The sequence below is a fragment of the Erpetoichthys calabaricus genome, chromosome 12 (genome assembly GCF_900747795.2).
Source record: "Erpetoichthys calabaricus chromosome 12, fErpCal1.3, whole genome shotgun sequence".
Classification (NCBI taxonomy): Eukaryota; Metazoa; Chordata; class Cladistia; order Polypteriformes; family Polypteridae; genus Erpetoichthys; species Erpetoichthys calabaricus.
Window position 1 is genome coordinate 144,622,180 of NC_041405.2, and position 27,895 is coordinate 144,650,074.

At 39.3% G+C, this 27,895-nt stretch overlaps 1 protein-coding gene across 6 annotated transcripts in view; it reads left to right on the forward strand.

The window, feature by feature from the left end:
• Positions 1-12,436: 12,436 nt before the first annotated feature.
• Positions 12,437-27,895, forward strand: part of tcf3b (transcription factor 3b) — a 50,211-nt gene continuing 34,752 nt past the window's right edge. Inside the window, exons 1-4 of one of the 6 annotated variants that reach the window (XM_051935285.1) lie at positions 12,437-13,014; positions 17,567-17,659; positions 18,783-18,855; positions 26,729-26,805. In XM_051935285.1, coding sequence (XP_051791245.1) covers positions 17,588-17,659; positions 18,783-18,855; positions 26,729-26,805 — 222 coding nt within the window. In that variant the 5' untranslated portion in view covers positions 12,437-13,014; positions 17,567-17,587. The remainder of the gene's footprint in view (positions 13,015-17,566; positions 17,660-18,782; positions 18,856-26,728; positions 26,806-27,895) is intronic. The other 5 variants (XM_028816458.2, XM_028816460.2, XM_051935284.1 and 2 more) reach the window with 5 other exon arrangements.

The following is a 27,895-nucleotide window of genomic DNA, read 5'->3' on the forward strand; positions in this document are numbered from 1 at the left end:
TCCTGTGTATCTAGCTTTCTATCATATAGTGTTTAATTATGTGTTTAATATTTTATATACTGTACATAGTGAGATAGATGTGCTTAATATTTGATACAGTATCTTTCCTATTTATTTAATGTAAATGTATGTATATATGTATATGTAATGTGTATATACTGCATCTCTATTGTATAGTGCCTTGCATATATATATGATATATATCAGTCATATTGTGACTTACAAATAGATAGATACAAAATACACTATATAAATTAATAAATAGATAGATAATGCTTAATATAATATATATTGACTTTCCGAACTATATAATGTACTATATATACACACCATATAGTGCCTTTCCTGTGCATCTAGCTTTCAATCATATAGTGCCGTACAGATATAGATATGTTTCTTATTTTATATAATGTCATTCATTGATATTTTACATAGTGCAATTTAAATAGTGTCAGTCTTATCAATCTATCATATATACCCTTCCTGTGTATCTAGCTCAGCGTTTCTCAACCTTTAAGATATTTGCGACCCGAGTTCTCATAACAGTTTTAATCGCACCCCCCCTAACATTTTTTGAAATCCTAATAAAATTTATTCCTATATTTTTTGCTGCCGATACACCGCTACAAGTTTAAGAACGCCCCACAGGTTGAGAACCGCTCATCTAGCTTTCAGTCATATAGTGCCATACATATAATGAGACAGATGTGTTTAATATTTTGTGCAGTGCTTTTCCTAGGGTGGAGTGGTGGCTCTGAGGCTAGGGATATGCACTGACCCTACTTCATTGAACAGGCCTTTAACCTGCCATTGCTCCGTCCTGGGTATGATGTTAAACTGCATCCAGCCCTGCATGTAGGCCTTCCAACCTGCAGGGAAAAAACCTGGAGGCTGGTGGCAGAATTGGCACTCCAGCCACCATTAAAAAACCCTCCCAGTGTTCCATTCCATCTGAACTAGTGTGGTGCTGAGGTGTCACCCATTGCATGGCTGCACTTGGATCCTAATCTGGGATCCTGAGTTGATTTGTCACGTGGTGGGTGCGGCAATGTGTTATATCAGCATGTGCTCCTAACCTCTCTCTCTCTTTTTATATGTATATAATGTATATATATGTAAATATATCACATAGTCCCTTTCCTGTGTTTATATCTTTTAGTCATACACCTGTCTACCTCTTATTTAATATAGTGCCTTTCTTATCTATTATATGTTGCCTTTTCTGTGTATCTATCCTTCAATCATTTTTCAAGTGCCCTACATATAGAGTTTAGGAGCATGAGCTGATAGCATGTTGCCGCACCCACCGTACGACGAACCACCTGGATTGGGACCCGAGTACAGCGGGTGACACCTCAGCACCACACAGGAACAGTGTGAGGTTTTTGTGCCAATCCTTTCATCAACCCCCAGGTTTTTTCCCTGTAAGTTGGAGGACCTGCTCACAGGGCTGGCTGCAAGTTAACGTCATACCCAGGACGAAGAAACTGCAGGTTAAGAGCCTTGCTCAAGGGCCCACCGGAGTAGAGTCACTTCTGGTGTTTACGGGATTTGAACGGTGCAAATGTCTAGCCCCAGAATGGTATAGATAGTATAAAATTAGATACGGGTCCTATTTCATACAGTACCTTGTCTATCTGTCTATCTATCATATAGTACAGGTCTGTCTAATTCTGATCCTGGAAGGATACCAAAGTGGCTGCAAGTTTTCCTTCTTGCTGCTCTCTTCATCGGTGGTCAATTTCTGCTGTTAATTAATTTCTTTTCTCTTTATTTCTGTGCTTTTTTTTATGATTTGGTACTCAGAATTCTTTTTTCCTTAAATGGCACCCAAACAAAAATGAGATATGAAGTGAGCCAACAGATGACCAGCTAAGTTAGCAGCCTCAAATTCCGACCATTTTAACTCCGACCACTTTCTGAATTAGAAGTCAGTTCTTGTTGTTAATTAAACCTGTTGTTGAATTCCATGGCTTGTTGGCGCTCTCATTTCACCACAGCAGTCATTTTCAAAATGGTACATTTTCTTTTTTTTAAGGGCATCATCAGAATGTTTGGTGGACCAAAGCAGATAAACGTTTACTTTCAGAAATTGTATGCTGGACACTGGTTCAATGGTCATGTGTTCACTTGTTTTGCATCTCATTATTGTTTTGCTGCTAAGAAAAAAGAAACAATTAAAGTGTATGAGTCCTAAATAGCACGTCAATTACAATTAAGGCAAAAGATGTTAATTAGCAGCAAAAACTAGTCATTAATTAAGAAAAGGGTTAGAATGAAAACCTGAAGCCATGGTAGCCCTCAAGGACAGGAGATGGACATCCGTGATATAGTGCCTTTGCTGTGTATCTATCTTTCAGTTATATAGTGCCATACAGGTGGAGTGGTGGCTCTGAGGCTAGGGATCTGCACTAGCAATCGGAAGGTTGCCAGTTCGAATCCCGTAAATGCCAATAGGGACTCTGCTCTGTTGGGCCCTTCAGCAAGGTCCTTAACCTGCAATTGCTGAGCGCTTTGAGTAGTGAGAAAAGCGCTATATAAATGCAAAGAATTATTATTATTATTATATATAGATCAATTTGATTGGTGTTTCTGTCTCAAGACATCACAAGGTGGTTTGGATCCGGGTTCAAATCTCTGCTGAGTTGTTATCGCTAATTGCACATTCTACTATTGTTGTGTGAGTGTCCTTCATCAATCCATAAAAAAAAATTAGGATGGACTGGATGCTCTGCTGTGGCGTGTGGCGTGTGTGAGGCTGTGTTTGATTAATCATGCATGGTGTTAGACTGGCACCCTATCCAGGGTAGCACAGTGGTACAGCAAACATTGCTACAGCATCACAGCACTTGGGCCTCAGTTTGATTTTTGTCTTCTGTGTCATGTTTCAATATTGTCCCCATGTTCAGGTCACTTTTCTCCCACTGTCCAAAGACAAGTCATTAGCTGGGTTGGCAATTGTAAGTTAGCCCGGTGTGAGTGATAAACTTTGATGGAATGTCGGAGTGTCTCCTGCAATGGACAGATATCCTCCATAAAGTTTCTTTGCATGCATCACTTTAGGAAATGAATGGATAAACAAGTAGTGAGAATATCAGTATTGGAATCTGATATGTGGGCTTTTAGCATGGCAGTTTAGGTATTAAAGCCATAGCATCACTTTATTTCTCTCTTAAAAATCCTCTATGCACTGGATGTCAGGCCACTTCCTGCCCAAAACCTTACTTCTTCCACAGGAAATGACTCTCCAGACAGGAATTCTCTGTCTCCAAGCTCCGAATATGGCTGGGTGACCAGGGGAATCTAAATGTGCAGCCTCAAGTCTCACTTCTGTCTCAGTCCAGCCTCCTAGGTCTCTTGCAAGTAGGCCTGACGCTACAACCGTCTCAGCCCTGGAGTTTCAGTAATAATGAAGAGAGCAGCCGTTGTGCATCACGCCTCCCTGCCTTATCACGCCGGGGCTCCCCTGTCCCACTCGGAACAACACCCTGCACAGAAGTGGATATGCAGGCCCCTCCTTGTCTGAGCTCTTTACCTCCCTCTCCACTTTTCTTAGTCAGGTCTGCCTGCGTCAATCCCTTGGTTTGAGGACAACTACAAATGTCTGAAACAGGCAGGAGGGATGAAAAATGAAGTGAGGCCATCTAAGCCGACTACAGGGTTACGAAGGTGTAGGTCTAGACAGCCACGTCAAGGGAAAATGGGTACAGTGTTAGCCAGTACAGAACACGTGAGATGTGAACTTAGAGCTAATGCCTTGCTGTGGGAAGTAGAAGATCAAAATAAACTTAAGTGCATTCTAGCATACAATGCATTTTACAGGATAGGAAAATCTCTATCCCTAAATGGGATATACAGTGCCCTCCATAATGTCTGGGACAAAGGCACATTTTTGCTTGATTCCCCCCTCTGTCCATTGATTAAAATTACAAACCAAACAATTTAGGTGTGATTAAAGTCTGCACATTGCAAACTTTCATTTGAGGGTATTTGCAGACATTTCAGTCAAAACATGTAGAAATGACATCACTTTTTCTACATGGTGCCCAACCCCATTTCAGGGCACCATAATGTTTGGGACATAGCAATGGCAGGTCTATTAAAGCTGTCAGATTTAGGATTTGTCACATATTCCTTGCATGCAAGGCCTGCTTGAAGTCTGTGAGTAATAGATATCAGCAGGTGTTGAGCATTTTCTCTGGTGACGCTCTGCCAAGCCTCTCAGGCAGCCATCTTCAGCTCCTGCTTGTTTCAGGGGTTTGCCTCCTTAAGTTTTCTCTTCAGCATATGGAAGGCCTGCTCCATTGGATTTAAATCGGGTGACTGACTTGGCCATTCATGAATTTTCCATTTTTAAGCTTTAACAAACTCCTGTGTTGCCTTAGCAGTATATTTGGGTCAATATCTTGTTATAGGATAAAAAGCCGTCCAATGAGTTTGGAAACATTTACTGGAACCTGAGCAGATTGGATGTTTCTCTCTGCCCCAGAATTCATTGTGTGACTGCCATCAGCAGTTTCAACTTCAATGAAGAGAAGTGTGCCAGGACCAGTGGCAGCCAGACATGCCCAAACCGTAACACCCCCACCTACATGTTGAACAGATGAGGTGGTCTGCTTTGGATCTAGGGAAGTTCGTCTCCACACTTTGCTCCTGCCATCACTTTGATCAGGTTCATCTTTGCCTCATCTGTTCACAAGACTTTTTTCCAGAATTCTGAAGGCTCTTTCAAGTCCATTTTCGCAAACTGTGATCTGGCCATACTGTTTTTGTGGCTAACTAGTGGTTTGAATCTTGCAGTATGGACTCTGTATTTCTGTTCATGAAGTCCATTGCTGATAGTCGTCTCTAACACATCCACATCTGACTCTTGAAGACTGTTTCTAATCTGTCGGACAAGCGTTTGGGGCTTTTTCTTTACCATAGTGAAGATTATTCTGTCCTCAGCAGTGGAGGTCTTCCTTGGCCTACCAGTCCTTTTTTGATCACTGAGCTCACCATGCGTTCTTTCTTCTTAATGATATTCCAGACAGTTGATTTTGGCCATCCTGATGTTTTACTAAATGTCATGAATGGTTTTATTCTTGTTTTTCAGCCTCATAATGGCTTCTTTGACATTCATTGGCACAACTCTTCACCTCATGTTGAACAATGGCAACTACGGACTCCAAAGGGTAGAAGCAAGCTGAGGTATCTTTATGAAGCAATGAAACACACCTGAGGAATCACAAACACCTGTGAGGCCAATTGTCCCAAACATTATGGAGCCCAGAAATGGGGGGAAATTGTAGAAAAAAGTGTTGTCATTTCAATATGCTGCAACCAAAATGTATGCAAATACACATAAATGAAAGTCTGCAATGTGCACTTTAATCACAATGTCTGAATTATTTGATTTGTAATTTTAAACTGTGGAGCAGAGTGGGAAATCAAGGAAAAATTTGTCTTTGTCCCACACATTAAGGAGGGCACTGTAAATTATCATGGGCCATTCAATAACTCATGACAGTTGGACCATGGTGTCTCCTAGTGGCTAAAGCATTGGAATTTAAAATAAGTGATTGGCTGTTCATCCCTTATCATTGATAACATTCTATGAATAATTTTTTAACTGAATAAATCCTGATTCAGTTAGTATGGTACATGGAAATGCCTAATATGTAAAATAAAGAATGGTTTTCTCTGGACAGCCCACTGAAAACAACACAAGTAAAATATTCTCATCACAGTGACATCTGCAAGATAATCTAATGGCTCGTATACCCTACTTCAAACAATAAGGTTGCCAGTTCAGACCATGTCCCTGATTACCCTTGTGACCCTGTCACTTAAGCTATTTTAGATAGATAGATAGATAGATAGATAGATAGATAGATAGATAGATAGATAGATAGATAGATAGATAGATAGATAGATAGATAGATAGATAGATAGATAGATAGAACTTTATTTGTCACCAAGGAGAAATGTGGCTTTTCACAGAAGCTCAATAAACAAATTTTATGACAGCCAACAAACCCCTTCCAAATATACACGAGAATGACTAAAATGGAAGAAAACTTAAAAGAAAGAAAACTTCTGACTGGCCGCTACAGTCCCAGTAAGGCACCGTTGCTGTTGGTATAAATCAGGGGTGTCGAACTCCAGTCCTGGAGGGCCGGAGTGGCTGCAGGTTTTCATTCTAACCATCTTCTTAATTAGTGACCAGTTTTTGATGTTAATTAACTTCTTTAGCCTTAGTTTTAATTAGCTTGACTCAGGCCCCTTAGTTGTTTTTTCCTTAATTAGCAGCCAGACAGTAATGAGATATAAAACAAGCAGGACATGACTGGCTCACCTGTACCCATCAAACAAAATCTGAAAATAAAGATGAAGGTTGATCCCTCAGGTTACCAAAACATTTTGACGGTGTTCTTAGAAAAAAACAGAATATCGACAGTTTTGGAAATGTCTGCTGTGGCAGAATGAGAGCAGCAACAAGCCATAGAATTGAATAAGGGTTTAATTAACAGCAAGAATCACCTTCTCATTATGGAACTGGTTGGAGTTTGAAGCCCCAATTTAGCAGGTCATCTGTTGGCTTGTTTCATGTCATTTCTGTTTGGCTGTCATTTAATGAAGAAAAGAATCAATTCAGAAGACTTAATCCTTAAAAACAGAGCTATTAACATAGAGGGAAAAGAAATTAATCAGAAGAGAAAACTGCTCACTGATTAGGAAAAGGGTTAGATAGAAAACCTGCACCCACTGCGGCCCTCCAGGCCTGGTGTTTGACACCCATGGTATAAGTGAACCCCAGTAGGGTTTCGTGTAACATGTTTGCTGAATATATTTATTGGCTAAAAGTCCTCAATGGCATTGTGCCAGAGGGAGGATGTGCAGCATTGTTCATACTGACAGTTTTTTCTCTTCACTCTCTCCTCCTCTACTACCTTCAAGGCATTGAGAAGGCGTCCCATAACTCAGCCTGCCTTCTTAATTAGCTTATTGATTTGTTGACTCTCTCTCAAAGTGATTTCACCAGCCCAGCACATCACACTGGCCATCAAAGAGTTGTAGAACATGTAAAGGATGTCACTACCCACATTAAAGAACCGTTTCCTAAGAAAAAATGAGTCTGCTCTGCCCTTTCATCTGTTGTTACTCTGTTACAAAACCAGCCCTGCCTGTCACTGATGTGGACCCCCAAGTACACGTAACAATGCCTCAGAATTGTAACAGCCACTCCCTTAACAGTGACCAAGGGAAGAGGCTCTTTGGTGCAGTGAAAGTCAACAACCACTTCCTAGATTTTACTGATGTTGATTTCCAGACAAATCTCTTTTCACCAACAAACAAAAGTTTCCACTTGACTTCTATACTCTGTCTCACCTCTGTTATCAATACACCCCATTAACGCAGAATCAACAGAAAATTTCTGCAAATGACACAACCTGATAGTCTGAGGTGTACAGAGTGGAGGGATGACAGGACTGTTCCTTGTGGTGCTCCAGTGTTGCTCACAGTCCTTAAGCCTCACAAACTGTGGTCTGCTCAACAGATAGACTATTATCCAGGACACCATAAGCTCATCCACCTGCATATCCCTGAGATTACCCCTTAACATGGAGAGTTGGATGGAATAGAAGTCACTGGAGAAATCAATAAACATGATCCTCACAGCCCTGACAGCTTTTTTCATGTGAGAATAGGCCTTGTGGAGCAGATTAATAATTGCATCCTCAACTCCAAGATTTGTCCAATAGGTGAGCTGCAGTGATTCCTGGTGGTCTACCACGAAAGGACTCATATAGCTCAGGACCAGCCTCTTCAGGGTCTTCATGATGTAAGACAAAGGTGCCACTGGTCTGTAGTCATTAGGTGAAGAGGCACCCATCTTCATTGGAGCAGAAACAATGCAGGATGTTTTTCACAGCAGCGGCACTTTATGTATTCTTAATGACAGACTGAACAGGTGACACAGGACACCATAGTACTGGTCCACTCAGGCCTTTAAGAACTCACAAACCGAGTCCATCTGGTCTTGGGGATTTTCCTGTGTGTAGCCTCGGTTATTTTCTTAATCGGTCATCAGTTATGGAGAGCCCATACTGATGGTCAGAAGTGAACTCATCACTGGCCATACCAGTTAAAGTGGTAGGGGTTGTTGATGTGGTAGGCACGGTTTAGGAGGACTGGTCATTGAAAGGAGCTGGCAGTGGGAGAAAAAAATCTACTAAAAATTGGTTCAGAATTAACTTTTCTATTTAGCATTTGCAAAGTACTGTATGTACATATACAGTTGTACTAGCTATGTGTTTTCAGAAGATGTTCACAATATATATAATTAACTTGATTTATAGCTAAAATCAAGAATGTTTTAAAAGCTTCACGCAAAAGTAACTGTTGAGAGTTGCTCCCCAATAGCCAAAGGACCGAACGATCAAGTAAAAGGTCACCCTATGCTCAGCCTTTGATAATGAGCAAAATAACTGGAAAGTGTTAACCCCAACAGGCTAAGGTATTGAACTGTAAAGCATGAGGCTGCAGGTTCAGACTCGGTGATAATATACCAGCCAGTGCTTCAATTACAGTAATATGGAAGCAATTATAAATGTTGTGAATTGTACATTGGTTTAAGCAAATAATTAATGTTGGGGGGTCTAAATGACCCCCCACTCCCCACCAACCCATCTGTTTTCTAACTCACTTAACTCAATCATTGAGCTATGAGCGGCCAATCCCGGTAGCATCAGACACTAGTTTTTACAGGTCAAACCAAAAAGATTGGGGTTTTAAATTAAACATTTATTTATTTATCCATATGTGCTTATTTAATTTGTATGTATAGAGGGTCCAGAGCCCAGCCAGGCATCATCAACTGCAAGATAAACAAGAAACCTGGAATGGACCACTTGTCCATTTTTGGCTACACGCACATTTACCCACAATAGCCCAATGTGGAGTTGCCAAATGGGTTAACATGAATGTCTGTCAGGAATGTGGGAGGAAAACCCACACAGACATAGAGAGATTGTGCAAATACCACACAGTCAACAAATGGGTGTATGATGTGAATGTAAGGCCATTCAGCCCAAAAATGTTTGCCAATCATATTCACCTAATTCCTCCAAAATAAAATCAAGTAGAGTTTTGAAGGTTCCTGAAGTTCTACTGTCCACCACACTACTTGGTCACTTATTCCGTGTGTTTGTGGTTCTCTGTGTGAAGAAAAAACTTGCTAACATTTGTGTAATGAGAAGTCAAGCATCCATAAGAACTAACACGGTACAACATGGTACAACACCCTACTACTACTAACATTTGTATGCAATTTAACCTGAACAAGTTTAAACTGTGTCCTCATGTTCCTGTTGAACTCAATTCAAAACAACAGTCTCAATCCACTGTCCTAATTACATTTATAAATTTAAAAACTTCACTCAGGGCACCTCTTAATCTATGTTTGCTTAAACTGAAAAGATTTAAATCCCTTAATACTTCCTTATAATTCATCCCCTGTAGCCCTGTAACCAGCCTAGCTGCTCTTCTCTGGACTTTTTCTAGTGCTGCTATGTCTTTTTATTAGCTTGGAGACCAAAACTGCACACAGGACTCTAGATGAGGCCTCACCAGTGTGTTATCAAGCTTGAGCAGAACCTGCTTTGACTTGTATAGCACACATCAGGGCGCTATAAAACCAAACAATTTGTTAGCCTTCTTATTTGCTTCTGAGCTCTTTCTGGAAGTTAACAGTAATAATTCTTTACATTATTTATTTAGCACTTTTCTCACTACTCAGAATGATTTACATAGAGAGTGGGGGGCCACTTCAACCACCACCAATTTGTAGCACCTGCCTGCATGATGCAACAGCAGACATTCTTGTGCCAGTAAGCTCACCATGCATTAGCTATTATGTGGTGAAAGGGTCAGAGAGGTTTGGAACTGGAGATGTTTAGGGGGGCAGAATGACTAGGCTGTGGTGGGCAATTTAGTCTGGACATCAGGGTACACCCACCTCTTTACGAAGATATGCCCAGGGATCTTTAATGACCACAGAGAATCAGGACCTCAATTTTATGTCTCATCTGAAGGACAGCACCATTTTTACAGCACAGTGTCCCTGTCACTACCCTGGGGCATTGGGATCCACACAGAGAACACAGGTTAAGTGCCCCCTGCTGGCCTCACCAACACCTCTTTCAGCAGCAACCTATGGTCTTCCATCCAGCATGCTTAGCTTTAAGTGGATGCCCTATTTTGTAGTGCATGGGGTATGGCCACTATAGTGAAGAGTCCACTATGACGCCTAGGTCCTTCTCATAAGGAGTACTCCCATTGTGTATTCAGATCTAACATTTCCAACTCTTACTTTTAATACTTTAAATGAACTTATGTTAAATTTCATTTGCCACCAATCTACCCAAACTTCTAAGCTGCCAAAGTCCCTCTTTATTCCTCAATAGATTCTAAGTTATCTTTCAATCCACATAGCTTGGTATCAAATGAAACTTAACCAGACTATTGCTTATATTTCTATCCAGATTATTTATGTATATTAAAAATAGCAGTGGCCCCAGTACTTACCCTTGAGGGACATCACTCTTAGTATGATTAAGTCAAGTCAAGTTGGGGAGCATGCACTGGTACAGTGCATTGGCGCACCCACTACACGACGAAACAACTCGGGATCCCGTTTGGCAACCCCCTAGGCAGACATGCAGTCCAGTCCCACCCTCCGGAAATGACCCTCTATGTGCTGCAGCCAGATGTTACGGTGGGTGGGTGCCCCCTTGGCCTGATCCAGCCACTCGGATGCCCAACAATGAGGATCTTACGAGCTGGATCACCCTCGGGGAAACGCGCCACATGGCTGTAGTGCCGTAACTGACGCTCCCTCACAATGCAGGTAATGTGCCTCATTCGGGACTCCATGAGCGACCGCTCATTCAACACAAAGTCAAACCAACGGTACCCAAGGATTTTCCAGAGAGACACAGTACCAAAGGAGTCCAGTCTTCGCCTCAGGTCACTGGATAGCATCCATGTCTCACAGCCAGATAGCAAGACAGGAAGCACCAGGACTCTAAACACTTGGACCTTCGTCCTTTTGCATAGATATCAGGAGCGCCACACACCTATTTCCAGTGACCTCATGACCCCCCATGCTCTCCCAATCTGTCTACTGACTTCATAGGAAGAGTTAATTCATATAAGTATCCTCACACCCAGAGGCGGCCTTAGGGGTGTGCGCTGCTTAGGGCTGACCAACCCCACGCAGGGCTGGTTATGTCAAACACTGTTACTGATATGTGTGGACAGTATAAACTTGCGCGCAAATTCAATAAAAATAATGTTAACATACACCGGACTTTCTCATTACAGTATTCAGCTAAATTTTTGCAAGATAACACGCAGACTTTAACAAAATATAACTGGAGAATATAACTTGACAAATCCACTCGAATGGGACACACGGACCTCAAAAGCAGGGACCCCTTAGGCACGGGGCCTGGGGCCGTCACCCCACTTGCTCACACCATCACCCTCTGCTTCCTGTGTTTTAGCCAGTTTTGCACCCCTCTACATAATAGTCCCTGAACTCATACCTTTCTTAGTTTGATGTTCAACTTCTCGTGAGGGACCTTATCATTATTATAATTTATATAATATTAAATTAAAATGTACACACTTTTTAGGCACTTATCCATCCACTCATTTTCTAAACTTATCTTACCTATAAAATAGTCCCAAAGAACTAGTGTGTTTCCCAACACGACAGGGACAAGATATGATATTCAATTAACAGACACACATGTCATATTCTCAAAAGAAAATAAAATGTTGCACGGTATTTTGTTATTCAAGATCTGATTCATGCAGCAGACACAACGTCACTAATATACTTCTAGTGGCCGGCTTGAGCAAGATGGGTCATTTTTTCCAGCGCAGTCGGCAGCGTTAAGCAACGTATTAATCCCAGTTCTCGCCGCCCTCTGCTCGAGCCCCTCTCAGTTAACCTCAGCCTCAGCGAACACGCGGAGCAGGGATAGAGGCGGGTACTCCTGCGTAAACTTGACCGATGACAGGAGTTCCCTCGCGTCCATCAGCATATTCTCGCCTTTTTATTGGCTGCACTTCTGAAGGTTTATCATTCCATCTCGTGCCGCGGCTGCTTCTCCCAATACCGCCTCTCTTCCTCCCTCCTTTTCACCCTCCCTTGTGTGTCTTCTTCCGCTGCTGTGAATAGTCCCCTGATGCATAAATATTTTTCTTATTAGAACAGAATGGTCGAAATGTGTTACCATGTTTTCTTTGGATATGATATGATTAGTGTGCTGCATATGTTCATTTATATCCTGTGATGTTTTGAAAGTACTGTAGAAACATATATACATATTTTTAATTGGAGTGTTGTGGGCCGTTTGAAATCGGACACCGCCGTCACCGAGGTCTTTTTTATTAGTGGCGGAGGGATACGGCGCTGGGTTTGACAATGTGGAAGGCTGCTAAGATGTCTGCTCTGAGGCTGAAATGGTCTCAGTTGTAGCGAGAAAGGGGAAAAGGGAGACGCATGAGTCGGGGAGACGGGAAGTGAGTCAACGAAGGAGCTTAGCCGACAAAGGCTCGGTAGATTCAATCCAACGGGTGCGGGAGTAAAAAGGAAGATCCCGGCTGTCTCACAGACGCCCGGGGGGAGGAGGAGGAGAAGAAAAAGAAAAAGGAGAGCGAGCGAGCGCGACGGGAGATTCGCTTGAAGTTTGAGGGGCTTTTCGACTGTCAGTCTGTTTTCTGGTTTTGGGCGGTTAGAAGCTAAAGTACTGAGAAGGTGAAGAAAACCGTTAAGCGCACTCACAGGCAAGGCACGCTCGCTTGCTCCAGCTCGAGGGGGGCGCTTTTTTTGTAACCGTGTCGTGAAGTTCTCTCTCACCGCCCCCTTCTCCTCCTCCTCTTTAATACACACACACACATACACACACACTTGCGGAACGCTGAGAAGACACCGACGAAGCAAAACTTGTGGAGCGTGGGGTGAGTAAACTTTTATTTTACTTTTATGTTTTTAGTGAGATAGGGCTTGGCGGAGACGAGTCTGAAAATTGGAGAGGAGATGGGAGGGGGTCTCTTTGTTTCCTTCTCAACTTTAAAACTCCGTCCCCAAAAGTTTAGCGGCCCCCTCTGGCCGGCCGCCTGCTGCTACTGCAGTATTTTTTTTGCTTTGTTTTTGTTTGTTTGAACATTTTACAACCCTTCGTCCGCGCCTCCTTGCGATTTAACATAAAAAAGAACCCGAAAAGTAATATTTTGGAGTCGTTGATCACTTTTTATGTAGGATTTGGCAGGAAATGTCCCCCCTTCCTTTCCTTTGCAAGTCCCTGGAGGGCTAAGCGGCGGTGGTAGTGCTGCAGCGAACGGCTCTCTACTCCTTTTGTCTGGGTGACCAACACGCACTTGGCGTCGGCCTTTTTTTCGGGTGGTTAGATTGGCGGATTTGACTCCATCTCTGAACCCGGCCTATGGGTGACTATCCAAAACTAACCTGGTGCCTTTCGATCGCCCCAATTCACCCCCGTTTCGCTGGACTCCTGTGTCTTCAAAGGTCCTGAGATGACGTTTCTGCAAAGAGTTGGTACGAGCTGGTTGGCAGGTCGATTGGGACTTAAGTAGTTTGGCGAGAGATTCGGTGCTACATCCATTCCTACTTGCTTCTGTCTCCTTTATTGAAGGTGGAAATCAAGAACAAGGTGATCACTTGACAAGTTTTAGCGAAGTATGTGAAGCCTCCTCGTTTTGTTTTTCGAACATTATTAAGGTCATTCTGTGGTTTTCAGTGAGGTTCGATTGTCATATTTGGTAGTTTTGATATGTTAGTAGATGGCGAGACATTGGACTTTAAATCATAAAGTTAATCTTCCACACACATGTGCAACTTAACCAGCCTATGCTGTTGTACAGTAGTGCCTAAAATTGTAAAAGTTCTTGGGACATTTCATCAATGTGGTATTTCTCTGTATAATGTACGGTTCATTGTTAGATGAGCACAGTGTCATACAGCGTTTGCCTAAGTGCTTTAAATCTGTTATTACGTGAGCATTGGCTGTCCGAATCCTTGGTAATCCCTTGAGGTAAGGGGGATGCCCCGTTAGCTCGAGGCATACTTTTCAAGTCCCGAGGTGAAGAGTGGAGCGCCAGTCGTGCGAAACGATCGGTGTCAAGTGTATAGTAGGTGACTGGATGCAGCAGTCTTTGCTCATTCGCCAATAAGGAAAATACAACAGAGAGTGTTTTGACTTGCATTTCTGAATGTTATCCCCATGTTTAAGTCGCATCTTATCACGTTTTAATCATATGCATTACGTATCTGTTGTTCCAAAGCAATTGCTGTTTAGTATTAGTAAAAAAAAAAAATGTTTCTATAATTTCAAATGGATTTTTTAGGCTTTTATTCAAATGTGTGCAACACACAGTATGTATGTAATTGTTGACTTGATTTTCATTCGATTAACAGCTGTGTACATAGCTGAGTAATGACAAATACAGAATTCTTCAAAAACGTTTGTTTTGCTCAGATTTCTTGGGTGTTCCACTTATGATGATGTCACTAAAATCAAATAGCACAATGTATGGCACCAGAGTTATTTGTGTAGCAGGTGTTTTTTCCATAGCCCCAAGGCTGTTTAGAGATATTAGAATATGTAGACTGGTTGCCTTTTAAGATGGTGTTTAAATATAGTCTGCCATGGATCAAACTCATTTGTAGAATTAGAAAATACAGTACTGTGGTTTTTCCAGCAAGACCAAACCGCTCCAGAGATACCTGTTAAAGCATCACCAATAAAAGACAGAGGTATAGAGAGACAACATCCTAGAAATCCATCTTTAAGCCCCATAGTAAAAAAGGTAAGCAATGCTGTGTGAGGAGGCTGACCTTCAGAGGCTGTTAAATTTTAGTAGACCTGGAGCACTTCAGATACTGAGAGGTAGCTCATTCTAAAGACTGTATTGAGAAACTATTACTTTGGGTGTCTGGCAAGCAAGGATGGCGATGGAATGGAGCCTTTCTAAAGGAACATAAATAGAGAGTGAGATAAAGATTCCTGGTAGTGAGGAGTGCCACTTAAGGAGCAGTGTTAGGATAAAGGCAGTTGAACTGGGTTGTAACCTCAGTGGAAGAGGAGAGGTTAAGAATGAATAGAATAGTTTGTCTACTAAAGGCATCTATATGTTAAAAATGCATTTTTACTGTACTTTGTATGCTGAGTCAGTTTTCAGTGATGAGAGAATTTCATTTAGTTTGACACAAGGGAGTTGAAATTAATTTCCCCTGGTTATGAAACTCCTTTTATAAACATAATGCAACTTTAAGTCTTACCGTAATGTGCTGTATTGAATATACTGTAATGTTGCTTTTCAAGTATGACCACTATCATATTTTTTTGAAGTAAAATGAGCACAGCTTGCTTTTTATTTGTCACAATTTAGTTTTTGATGTCCAAAACTCAGTAGGTGTTAATATCCCATTTCATCAGAGGCATGCTATGTTCCCTGTACATTTATTTGTTCAGGTCTTTTTGTGATATGAAATGTATTCTGTCAATCCTTCACATTTCAGTTTTATTAATGGGTCTCAATTAACATGATCTGGAATTCAGAGTTAAAAGTTGCTTCTTTTTAGTTTGTTATTCACTTTAGTGTTTTCTTTCTTATGATTCTTAACCATTTTGTTTCTTGTGAATGTGTGTGAAGTATTTTTAAAAATGAATGCATTTTATGAACTAGTACTTTGATATAAAAATTGCATTTAATTAGTATTTTGTCTTAATTGTGTGTGTGTGTATATATGTATGTATGTGTGTGTATGTATGTATGTATGTGTATGTATATAATATATAATGTTTCACAACCTTGAAATTTCTGTTGATATAGTATGAAGTACAGTAAGTCATAGGAGCTAGGTTGTTGTCTTTATGGAGTTCTTATGTTCTTCCTGTGACTGCATGGCTTTTTTTTTTTTTTCTCCCCCATCTCTCGTAGTCCAAAAGATGTATGCATGCTTGATTACTTGGCATTTGCAAATTTTGTATTGTGTGAGTGCACTTGTGGGTGTATAAATGAGCTGGGCTTGCAGTGTCCCGTCCGGCCCTGTGTTTTGCCTATCGTTACCAGAGTAGGGTCTGTCATCTCTAAAGCTGCAACCCTGACATGTCTTAAAAGGATTCAGGAATGTATGTTTTTTGTATGATAGTAGCCATAAAATCAACAACAACTGAACTTCATGTAGAGATGTATTTTTGTGTTTCTGGGTTTCCTCTCGTTTCCCAAAGTGATAGTTTGGCTGCTATAGATTGACCTATAAGTGATAGTTGACTGTGTATTTTGGTGTGCTCTGCAATAAACCCATCCAGGGCTGGTCCCTGCCTTTGTGTCTAGTGATACCAAAGTAGGCTGTGGCCTCCATTACCTTGAAATGAAGTAAGTAGTGTTTATAAATCTATGGATAGGTTATGCTCCTCAGATTTAGTGTTTATACTTCTGCTGGGCAGCACAGCGATGCATTTTCTTACTTCACCACTTGAACTTGTTCATCCTTGGCTTTTTTAATGTGTGTTTTGCATCTGCCTTTTGAAATCCCTTTGCGCAGCCAAGATACATTCTGTCGGGTTCGAGATTGATGTTTTATTGACCAAGTCTGTACATGGTGCGCTCTCGTGTTAGATTAGTGTTCTTCTGTTTTGAGTCTACCATTGTAGCCTGTGTTGGGAAGTGTCAGTTAAGTAAATGAATGGATAAAGAAGTCTTTGCAAAAAAAGTTGACATGTGTGTGTATTGCATACCCAGAACGTTTGTTTTAAAATCGCACAAATAACATATTGTTACTCTTGGTGGTTTAAGTCCTGAGTAATATATTTCATCCTTATCAACCCCCCAAATAGAAAAAAAACATTCTCGGTTTCACCTGAAGCAAGAGATTTTCATGACAGGGTTGCAGGTGTCTCTTTCTGGTTCTGACATGGCAGTAAATTTTAATTTTAGTGCATTGTGGTGCTTGTTTTTGAGGCTGGAGTTGCAGACAGACTGAGCTCCTTTCGCAGCCTGCTCAGCAGTATAAAAATTACAAACCAGAGATCCGGAATGCATTTGCATTGGGTTTCCCTTCTTCTCTCAAGGGCATGTGAAAGCTCGTGGGTGGGTTTGGTTTGATTTGAGTTGTGTGGATGCAAGTTTGGTTTTTAGTGATGTTTGTGTTAAACCATAGAGAGTGCTTGGTTGTGTGCCTTTCACCTGTGAAATGATTTGACAGTTATGCTTATCTGCTTTCCATGAGCTACATGCTGGCATTTACAGGGATTGCTATAGAAGAGCAAATCTTGGGAAGGCAAATTACCTTTTTTATTCTTTTCATTTTGCTTTAATATCAACTACTTCTTCTTTGGTTTATTTCTTATATTGTTTGTATCATTTTTCTGAAAACTATATCTTTGCAAGGAAAAAGAAACAATCCTTAATTTCCCCCCCAAAACACAATCTTAATATGAAGCCACTGGCTTTGTTGGTTATGATTGCTCTTAAATTCTTTCTGCAGAGCAGTTGACACATCAGTGGCATGAATCAGCAGCAGAGAATGGGAACAGTGGGGACGGATAAAGAATTGAGCGATCTGCTTGATTTCAGCGCGGTGAGTTGGCTACTCGATTTTAAGACCATTTGAAAGAATAGACATGGCAGAAGATGCCCTTTAATTGAAAATAGTTAATGTGCTAATTAGGTTTGCCTAGCTTGGTGTTTTAACATGCTGATCTATTAAGCTGCTTATTAAACTTGTCTCAGATGTCAATTTTTATTTTTTTTTTTTTTTTTTTTTTTTGCTCATAAGTATAATTTTTGCCTTTTCATGATTTAAAAAGTGAATAAATTGTGTTGCAGTCCAGTATATCATTTCCTATTTCTTTTAAATCATTAATTAAATGTCAAAAATTAAGTGTAATTTACTTTATGCTTATAAAATTAAGACTTGACATCATTACTGAATCTTAATGACTCAATTCAGTCATTAAATATGCAGGCTTATGAAAGTTTTGTGTGTGGTTATTAATATTTCAGTTTTTTTTAATTTGCCTGATTTAAGTCAGTAATCAATGGTGATATCTGCAAGGATTACCCACAGTGTAGTTCTTAAAGAAGTAATGATAACCAACAAAAATGAAAGGTTCAAGTGTCACTCAGAAACTGTGTTATTGTTTAGAGAGAAAAAAAACTGGACAGTGTGTGAATGAAACATTGGAGTTTTGTATTTCTTAAAGATTTAAGCTAAATTCTAAAATACATTTTTGTTATGCATACATTTTCATTTGTATAGAGATGTTTGCATTTATTGAATATCAACAGCATCTTTTGCTTGGTGCACGTTTATAATTTCACTTAAGTGTCAAATGCTTGCTTCCTGTTGAATGTTCTAACATCACTTTTCTGTTTTAGTATTTTTGACTTCTTGAGTACCTTTCATAGCAACCATGTAACCTAATCATTTTTGAGCTGCTTGGTATTAATGCTCATAGTCTTAAACACAGCACCAAGTTTAAGTGTTGCTGTGCTTCTGAAATAAGGTTTGCATAACCAAGAATATCCAGTTACAGTTTCTTTAGATTAATTCATATTACCCTCATGCTTTTCTGTTTTAAAGGTGTTAGAGGAAAAAACTGTTGAATGGAATGTAGAGTAGCACATTTCTGTGGGGTAGGGGTTGCTTTTGAGAGACTGAAGTTATGTGTTTTTTTTTTTTTTTTTTTCTTCCTACACAGATGTTTGCCCCACCATTGGCTAATGGGAAAAACAGACCAACCACACTTGCCAGCAGCCAGTTTGGGGGTGCAGGTATGTGTTCGTGTGTGTATGTGTGTTCATTTTTATAGGGGACAGATGCTGAAATAATCTTTTTCCTTTTGAGTATAATGAAAAGTGTGCTATTTTATTGAGTTGAAATTGACAATTTTAATGCTTTTGACATTAAGAATTCAGCACTTGCATAGTCGTGGAGAAGACTGGGTTTTATATTTTAGGAATAAGTTCTCGGCCCATATGATTCTAACAAACTTGTGCTTTTTTTTTTAACTGATGAAAAATTAGCAAACTGAATACTGACTGAAAATAAGATCCTCTGCTGAATGATAATGTTAGGGAGGGGGTAGTTACAGTAGGTGTTATGTTGAAATTAGTGAGAAATGTTGAATTATGTTTACTTTCAGGGGTTTGTGTCCTGTAGGATCTTGCTTGGACAAAAGGCTGGCTTCCAACAAGCACCTATTGCTATCTCAGCTGTTGTGCTATTTTGGCCACCTGTGGAGTGTGTGAGAAGAGGAAATGTACCTAGCACATACCCCAACCCCCTCCTTTAACCACAGAATTGAGTTTTGTTTTATCAATCAAGCACATGGAGGGCTTATGCAAATTAACTCAGTTTTAGATATTGCTTTCTCGTTTAGTTTGATATTGGTGCAAATAATTGTCCAGGTTTTTATTGACAATATTTTGGCTAAATATATGCCCTTTGTGCATTCTAGAAAAAAATTGCAGGTTTCATTTATCAAGAAGCTGAAAGTGAGATTACATGTATTTTTAGCTGAAGTTTTAAGGTTTAAAAGACAGACCTGGTAGCAGTCATGATTACACTGCAAGTCAGTGTCCTGAAACTACTGTATAGCTCAAATAAGGAACAAGACTTTTTTTCTTACTGTTCACTGGAACTATTGGGGTGTTTTAAGACTAATTTTTAAGTGTTTATGATGAGCACGGTTACTGTTTATAATGAGTCTAGATGTTTATCCACCAATAAGTGAGACTGAGTCACTTCGTGCTAAAATTTATGCAGTCTTTCTTTGGAGTGATTTGTCTCTTTTGACTTGGAGCAGTAAGTAGTAGTATCAATACTGTCACATGTACAGTGACATTTTTACTTGCATGTCCTTTCAGTAAGCACTCTACACCACTCTCTAGGGCCATGATTAATAATGAAATAACAGAACTTCATTTATTAGAAAATGCAAGTCGACTTGCCCAATGTACTCCTTTATTTTCTTTTCTATGTTCTGATTACCTGAAGCCTTGTAGAAGCAACCCTGACTTTTTATATTCAGCTGTTGAAGCAACATTTATCAGGCACACTTGTACACAATTACATATTGACATCTCTTTTCCTGTGAAGTTTCTTAGACGGCTCATTTTGTGGTGAAATATTACCTTATGCATATGTGCATACATCTATGATGGATGAAGACCAGTGCTGAAGATCTAATAATTGGTGAGGCCATATTATGAGGAGCTTAAAGGATTAGAGAGATGATCAAAACAGAATACTGATTTCTTAAATAATTTGATGATTTAAGTTATGTGGTAGTACTATTAGTAGTAGTGTTGCGATTTTTATAAGTTACTGTGACATTCTTACTTTCTTTTAGCACAGTGATTAATATGACTGTGATGCAACTCTAGGAGGTTGAGATTTAAATACTGGCCTAGTCACTAGGGGTTTGCATGTTCTTAGTCTGTGTGGACCTCTTTCCAGGTTGCTTTGGGCATTTTGCTGAATGTTGCTTGCATAAGATTGGGCCCATCTTGGTACCCAGAGATAGATTAAGTGTGTTAGAAAATGGATGGATAGATTTAAAAGTGAATGTACAAGTCATGTTCTATACTCCTGAACTGTGCAATTTGAGTTTAAGTTTTGGTACCTTCTTTGTGTTTGTATGTGAATCATAGTGCTATCCATATCTTGTTTAGTTTGACTGTAACCCATATCCCCCCTCCTCCAACTATATACATGAATATCTTAGTGGTGGTCTGCAAGCACTGAAATGTTTCACACAGCAATATAGAACTGTTGTCTTTTTTTTTTTTTCCCTCTCCACCCCCTCACTTTTTCATAGTAATTATCCTGCAAAGGCTGGCCTTGCTGTGAGTGACATTGGGATTGATCTGATTGATGACAGGAAGTAGTGCCCCTCCCCCCTTCCTGTTCTTCCTAATACTGGAAACATCGATGAATCCCTATTAGAAAGTTTTTTGTCAAGAAAAGGTAGCAAGTGACATAGGAAAAGTTGTATAGATTTTTGTGCTGAATATTGTTAGGACATTAGCTAAACAAGTGAGCATCTCCATTACCTTTATTGACGCACTTTGTTAGTCACTCATGCAGTGCTTTTGCTTATTTAGAATTGTCCAGCAGATGGTGGGGTTTAGGTGATGTGGGGGTTGGGTGGTGGGTTGGGCCTTGGACCTGTTGGCCTGGGCTGCAGGTTGCTAAACTACTTGACGAAACCCTCCTGGGAAATGTTTTCACATGGAAAGGCTTTTTTTATGTGGAAGGTCACATTCCACTGTGGCAGAGTCACTCAGGTCAGGATCTGGTAGTTTTGTTGGCTGCCTGACGCCAAGGGTGTCGAATGTCACCGCCTTGAAAAACCCTTTTGTCCTCCTTTGCTTCTGAAGAGCAAAGAGTAGTTGTTTAACCTCTCAGTGTGGAGTGGGTTGTGGCAGCCTACAAGAGTGCAGAGGGGACACACAAATTTGTTAAAGTGTCGTTTATTCTTGGAGTTTCTCAGTCCTTGTGCAGATGCTATGATAAAACTGGCACTGCACACCTTTAGAAATGAGTAGTTCAAATCTACAATTTACATTTTCAGAAATGTATACTTGTAGCAATTATATACATATTCTTTTTTTATTTTGTTTTACATCACCTTGTGTAGTTATGCAGATCTTACTTGCTTGTGAAATCCTGAACTCTTCTCCTGCTTTTATGTCCATCATTTTGTGACTTTTTTGCATCAGATAGTTGACATTAAACCCGTGTAGTTGTTCTTCATACAGAGTATGTAAACAAATCTTGGATTTGAAAGGAGATTTAAGTTTAAGCTTGTGCTACCAGGAGTTGTCAACTTGTCATTGCCTAAGCATGGGTCATGCAAATGGAAAATCTATGATTTTTATCATGGTTTAAGTTTTCTGTGTCCTTTAACTGACTTATTCTCGTGCCCAATAATCTTAATAGGGTTGCTTTTGTTAAGCATACAAATGAAGGATGCTATGAATATATATAAGCAGTAATGTGCATAATTAAGAGCTGAACTCTACCCTCATGTGTGCAGCATGCAATCACATTTCACAGCTTTTGCTCTGTTGATGTGCATTATGATCACATCTTCATTTTCAAAGACTATTTTACTAATGGTTTTAACGTAATTAGTCTTGGATAACGGTTTATTTATTCTTCCATGCATTATTAAATAGGCCTTTTAATCAATTGCTTAATCATCAACTTAGAGTGTTAAGAAAATCAGCACATTTTAAAGTAGCCTAGGCACCTTCTCGACATAACAACATAGCCTGTGTTTAAAGGATTTGGTAGGTTTACCTCTTACTATTTATTAGCACACATGGCAATCTTCCGTGGACTTGTCATGCATTAATTGTAGTTGGATGATTTACTCAGGTATAAGGCTCTGAGCATCGTCCCCACCACAGTATTGCTGGTCTGCAGTTGTTTTTTTTAATTAGAGAAAAGCAAAAGATATTATGAATATTCATTAGGGAGAGTTCATTAACACGCACAGTTATGCAAATGAATGTAATTAAGCTTTGCAGGAAAGGCACAAAGACATCACATTTCTAGCACTCATGGTCTGAAACATTTCTATCCAAAGATTTACAATAAAATTCAGATAAGCTATATAATAAACAAATGATATAAATTTAAATTGGGTTTGGTTTTTTTTCCTGCACTCTCCTCCTTCTCTCTGTCCTTATATGTGCAATGCCTGTTTGATGCCTACCATTCTTCCACCTTTTATTTATTCATGTTTTCATGGTGTATCATGCAGTTGTCGGCTCCATTCCTATAATCTGTGGACATTTCTTTGAATATGTTGGATTTGTTTTTAAACTGCTAACACGCACACTTTAGGGCCCTGTCAAACAAGCATGTTATTACAGAATGCAAAAAATGAGGCATGGTTGATTGTAACTCTTTCATCAGTCCCTAAATTTCTTTTTCTTTCGGCTTCTTCTGTTAGGGGTTGCCACAGCGGATCATCTTTTTCCATATCCTCCTGTCCTCTGCATCTTGTTCTGTTACACCCATCACCTGCTTGTCCTACCTACCACATCCACAAACCTTCTCTTAGGCCTTCCTCTTTCCTGGCAGCTCTATCCTTAGCATCCTTTTCCCAATATACCCAGCATCTCTCCTCTGTGCATATCTAAACCAACATAATCTTGTCTCTCTGACTTTGTCTCCAAACCATCCAACCTGAGCTGACCCTCTAATGTACTCATTTCTAATCCTGTCCATCCTCGTCACACCCAATGCAAATCTTAACATAACTCTGCCAACCTCCAACTCTGTCTCCTGTTTTTTGGTCAGTGGCAATGTCTCCAACCCATATAACATAGCTGGTCTCACTGCTGTCTTGTAGACCTTCTTTTTCACTCCCTAAATATGATGTCTATAAAAAAAGGTGTGTTTTTTCTTTTTTTTTTTAAACTTGCTATTTCATAACTTCTCACATTTTAATGACACTCTCAATTATGAAATTACGCTATGTGACCAGTGTCATAAAGTCTGGTATTGCAGGTATGACCTGTTTGCCAGCATTTAATTTGAATGAATTGTATTTATCCGTTTTTTTTTAGCTAAAGCAATTTGCAAATCATAGTTGCATAGTACTTTTATTAATATATTTCACCATTGGGCGCACTAGTAGGTTAAGTTAGTTACTAATTCAATGAGGTGAGGAGATTTCTGTGGCCCAAGATAAATTGAGGATAATTGTTACATTATTACTTTTCTTTCCATGATCATATCCTCCTCAGACTTACAACTATAATATGAACAAAATATGAATGCTAGTATAATTCGACAAGCTTAATTTTAAGAATGGGATAATCTTTGATAATACTTCATATTTTATAATAGTTTGTTAGCAGAACATATTGTACATTTGCTACAGAGAATTTGACAATAGTACATATTGACAAAATGACTGACTATAAATATTGAGATTATGAATGCAAGTTATAGTTAGCAATACATGGCCTAAATAGCATGCAGCATTGACAGTAGATCAGCTGGGGTATCTGTGCAGAGGCAAAAGGTTGGTAAATCGTTCCATGGCCATGATAGAATCCATATTGTCCCTGCTGGGAATGAAGTTCAGCAGTTGCACAGTGTCTTTAGTTTTATGTTCACTGTCATGTGGACGGTACCTAACTTGCTAACCTGAGTTTTGTGTTTCTACTGTTTGTATGTGATGCTGTGTTCTTGGCCGCATTGGACTGTGATTTCCAAGGTATGCTGGAGAAGTATCCAATTAAGCATGATGTGGTTGGATTGAGAATTAGAACCTAGAGTTGCCTGAGGTTGTAATTCTCTATCTGTCTGTGTCTCTCTCTCTCTCTCTCTCTCTCTCTGAATAGACTGGCTTATTTCTTGTAGGGTGAGCAACTGACCCAGTTGTAGGAGTTAAAGTCAGAATATTGTAGCAAAATGAGATGGTAAACCTGGGGCCAAGTCTATACACAGTGCTGTTGATTTACAAGTATACACCCCCTCTTCATCTTTGGCTACAATCTGTGACAGTGACTGAAAGAATAAGATTATAGGCACAAACTGTTAGGGGTTATAGTTACGTTTTTCTAACAAGTTAAAAAAAAAAAAAAGATTACGCTGGCATTGTTTGGTGTATTAGGGTATACGGTATGGTTGCTTTTTTCCTTTCATTTTTTTCTTAAACAAATGGGCTAAACTTTGTTTATTCTGGAAGGGTACCATTTTATTTTTACCCTTTTTTTACGCTGCATTTTTATTTAAGTGTTTTAAGTCCTTTTGGTAATAAGCATAGCCTGCCAAATATGCAGAAGTAAGAAGTACTTTTTCCATTTAAACAAATACAATTTACTTTTTTTTAATGCACATTTTTATTTAAGTACTCCACTGCAAACAGCAGTCCATAAATAACAAAGGCTAAAAAGTTGTAACTGCTTATAAAATTGCTCAACATAACAAAAGCACAATCAGACATTTTTTTAAAATACTATGGCACATAGATGTGGATGGTTTGGGGTAACGGGGGTGTGGGGGGGTTTTGGATTGGGAAAGGAAGACATCACCTGAACAGAAGCAAAAATTGCACGTATTTGACAATTTAACAACTTAAATAAAAATCTTCAGTTTTCTGGTTTCCTGTTTTATCTTTGGTTTGAAAGCTAGTTCAAACTGCAGAATACACTTTGGAATATCCATCTTCAGTGTCTTTCGGTATTGTTTTTTACATAGGGCACTAACAGGGCAGCGTTTCCCCAAAAAGCTGTTTGGCAAAAACAAATCTAATTATACCTGTCCAGTCATCGCTTTAAAGAACATTGGAGCCTTAGGAAATTTCCAGAATTTGCACACAACTTTATTGGCTCTGATTGGTTCATTCATGTATTGCTAGTGATGCCTGTAGGTTGTTTACTGATGTTGTGCTTACTTCATGTGTGTTCCACTGCATTTTACTTGTTTTTGAAGTTCAAGCAACAATAGTTGAAATGTTTTACCAGTGCAGTGTTCTCTGATTCGTTGTTGACATTTTGCTATTCAAAACAATTAAATATTGGGTTTTACACAAAGAAGGGGCTTGTTACCGTGAAGTGTTTCATTTTTGTTTTTTCTCAGGGGACAGTTAACAGCTTTTTGAATTAGCTTGTATAATTTGTATTGGGGTTCTGGCGATAGGCCATAATGTGCTCTGCTGCAAATTATGAAAACAGTTTGTGTATTTATAATACCAAATATGGCCTATTGAATACAGAAGGATTTGATGAAAGGTGGGGGCTAGAAAGGATACAGTTCCTAATAAAAAATGTCATATAGTAGTAAGTAATTGGTTTGCTTGAAGGTAGATTAATAATTGGGTAGAGTGCATTGCATGTTAACTGCAGCATGGAAGCAAAACCGTAGATAGCCAGATTTGCTAAAACCGTTATGATATCTGTCATAGACACGGGTGAAACAAGTTTTAAATGTGTTCGGTCATTAAATAACTTAAAGTTTCAAAGTTATCTAACCACAGATGAGCAGATTTCTGGTTTTCTATTTTGCTTACTTAATTCTGACTGACAACTGGTTTTGCATTACCTCTTTCTGTGATAGCGTATTGGAAAATGCTTCTGTGTAGCTACACTCATCTTTTGCTACTGGGATGCAGATGCAAGAGCGGATTTTGTATAAAGGTGGTTTGGTGCATATATTTGAATTTGACACCTTTTCCTTTAGGCTTGGTAATTGTTTAAAATAATTAACTTGTCTTAAGAATATGAAGATAGGAAAATTTTTGTATTGTCCATCTCTAATGCAGACTGGCCTTATTTATAGGAAGATTGTGTTTTCCCTATGAAGTACTAATGAAGACTGTCTTTATATTGCCCAACCAATGATGTATGTTTTAATTAAGAAGTAGACATTTTTAATGCTGCTGCTGATTATTTTAATCGTATTACTTTTTTATTGCTTGCATTATCTTGAGGAGCAAAGTTATATTTCTTTCAGTAACTGCAAAGGCAAGCTTTACATTCATTGTCTTGGTCCCTGTGTGTATGTCTCCTTGTATATACATGAGGAAACTGTTAATATGATTTACTGATTAAACTGTGTTACTCTGATGCTACATCTAATTTTTTTTTCTTTTGTTTCTTCAAATGATCAACTTACTAGCAGGACTAGATGAAAGGACTGGTTCAAGTTCCTGGGGACCAGGGGAGCAGAATTCCTCCACTTTCAACCAGGGAAGGGTAGGTTTGTCTTCCAGTTTAAAAATAAACAAGAGCTATGAACAGTCCAGGGGCTTTTTGACCTCTTATTATGAAAAAAACTATAGAGGGATTCCTTGGCCCAAGTTATGCTTTGCTGCTTATAAGGGAAAACAAATCTATTAAATAGCACTTTGATATTGTCTTTTTTTTTTTTTTTTTTTTTTTTTTTTTTTTTTTTTTTTTTTATTGAACTGTTGATTTGTTTGCTTTTTCCTTGCTGCAATCAACACTTCATAGGTAGACTTGTTATACTCCACAGGGTGTGTGTACTTGTAAAGACAACATGTAACATTAAAGGACTTTCGTTAACAAAAGTTTATCCTATTAGATAGTTTTAAGGGACTTCCATTTTTTAATTTAAAAAATATTTTATATTCTGCATAACAAAAGTATACACATTAGAATGTTATAAAAGGGAGCCATTAATTGTTTTGCAAATTGCATGTGTGCTAGTTATTTTGGAGGAAGAAAGAAGTAAAGTTTAAGCATGAAGAAGCCTGTGACGATTGCCATGAGATAAAGAGTAAGCATACCTTTTTCAGTTGTTTTATTTGGATTCACATATCCATTTTCAGCCACCATTGTCCACCTCCTAAAATCAGACAAGTTTGGAAGACCAGTTTTCTCTTTGCTCTTCCATCCAGTTTGGAGGGACGGCCAGATCCAGAGTGTCCTAGCAGTAACACTTGCCACTTCTTTATTATGGACTGTGCTTCTTGGAGTGATGAAGCCTTTGAGATTTTTTTGTATCCATCTCCTGCCTGTCTGTCCACAACTCTATCCCTGAGATCTTTTGAAAGTGGCTTGCCACCTATAGTCAGTTGTGTGCTGTCAGTTGCACTACCAAGCAAGGGAATGAATGCTCCAGGAACAGCTTCACTAATCACACTGATTACACTTGATTACAGGTGGAAGGAAGCCAATAACCATGGTCTGCAATGGAAATGGTGGTTACTTACACCTGATTGAGTTTAGGAGGGGGTGATCCTTTATTATTCTCAGTATTTCTTGTTTTTTGTTTTTTAAAATTCTTCTGAATTATAGCTGTGATATCTTTCACTTGGATGTT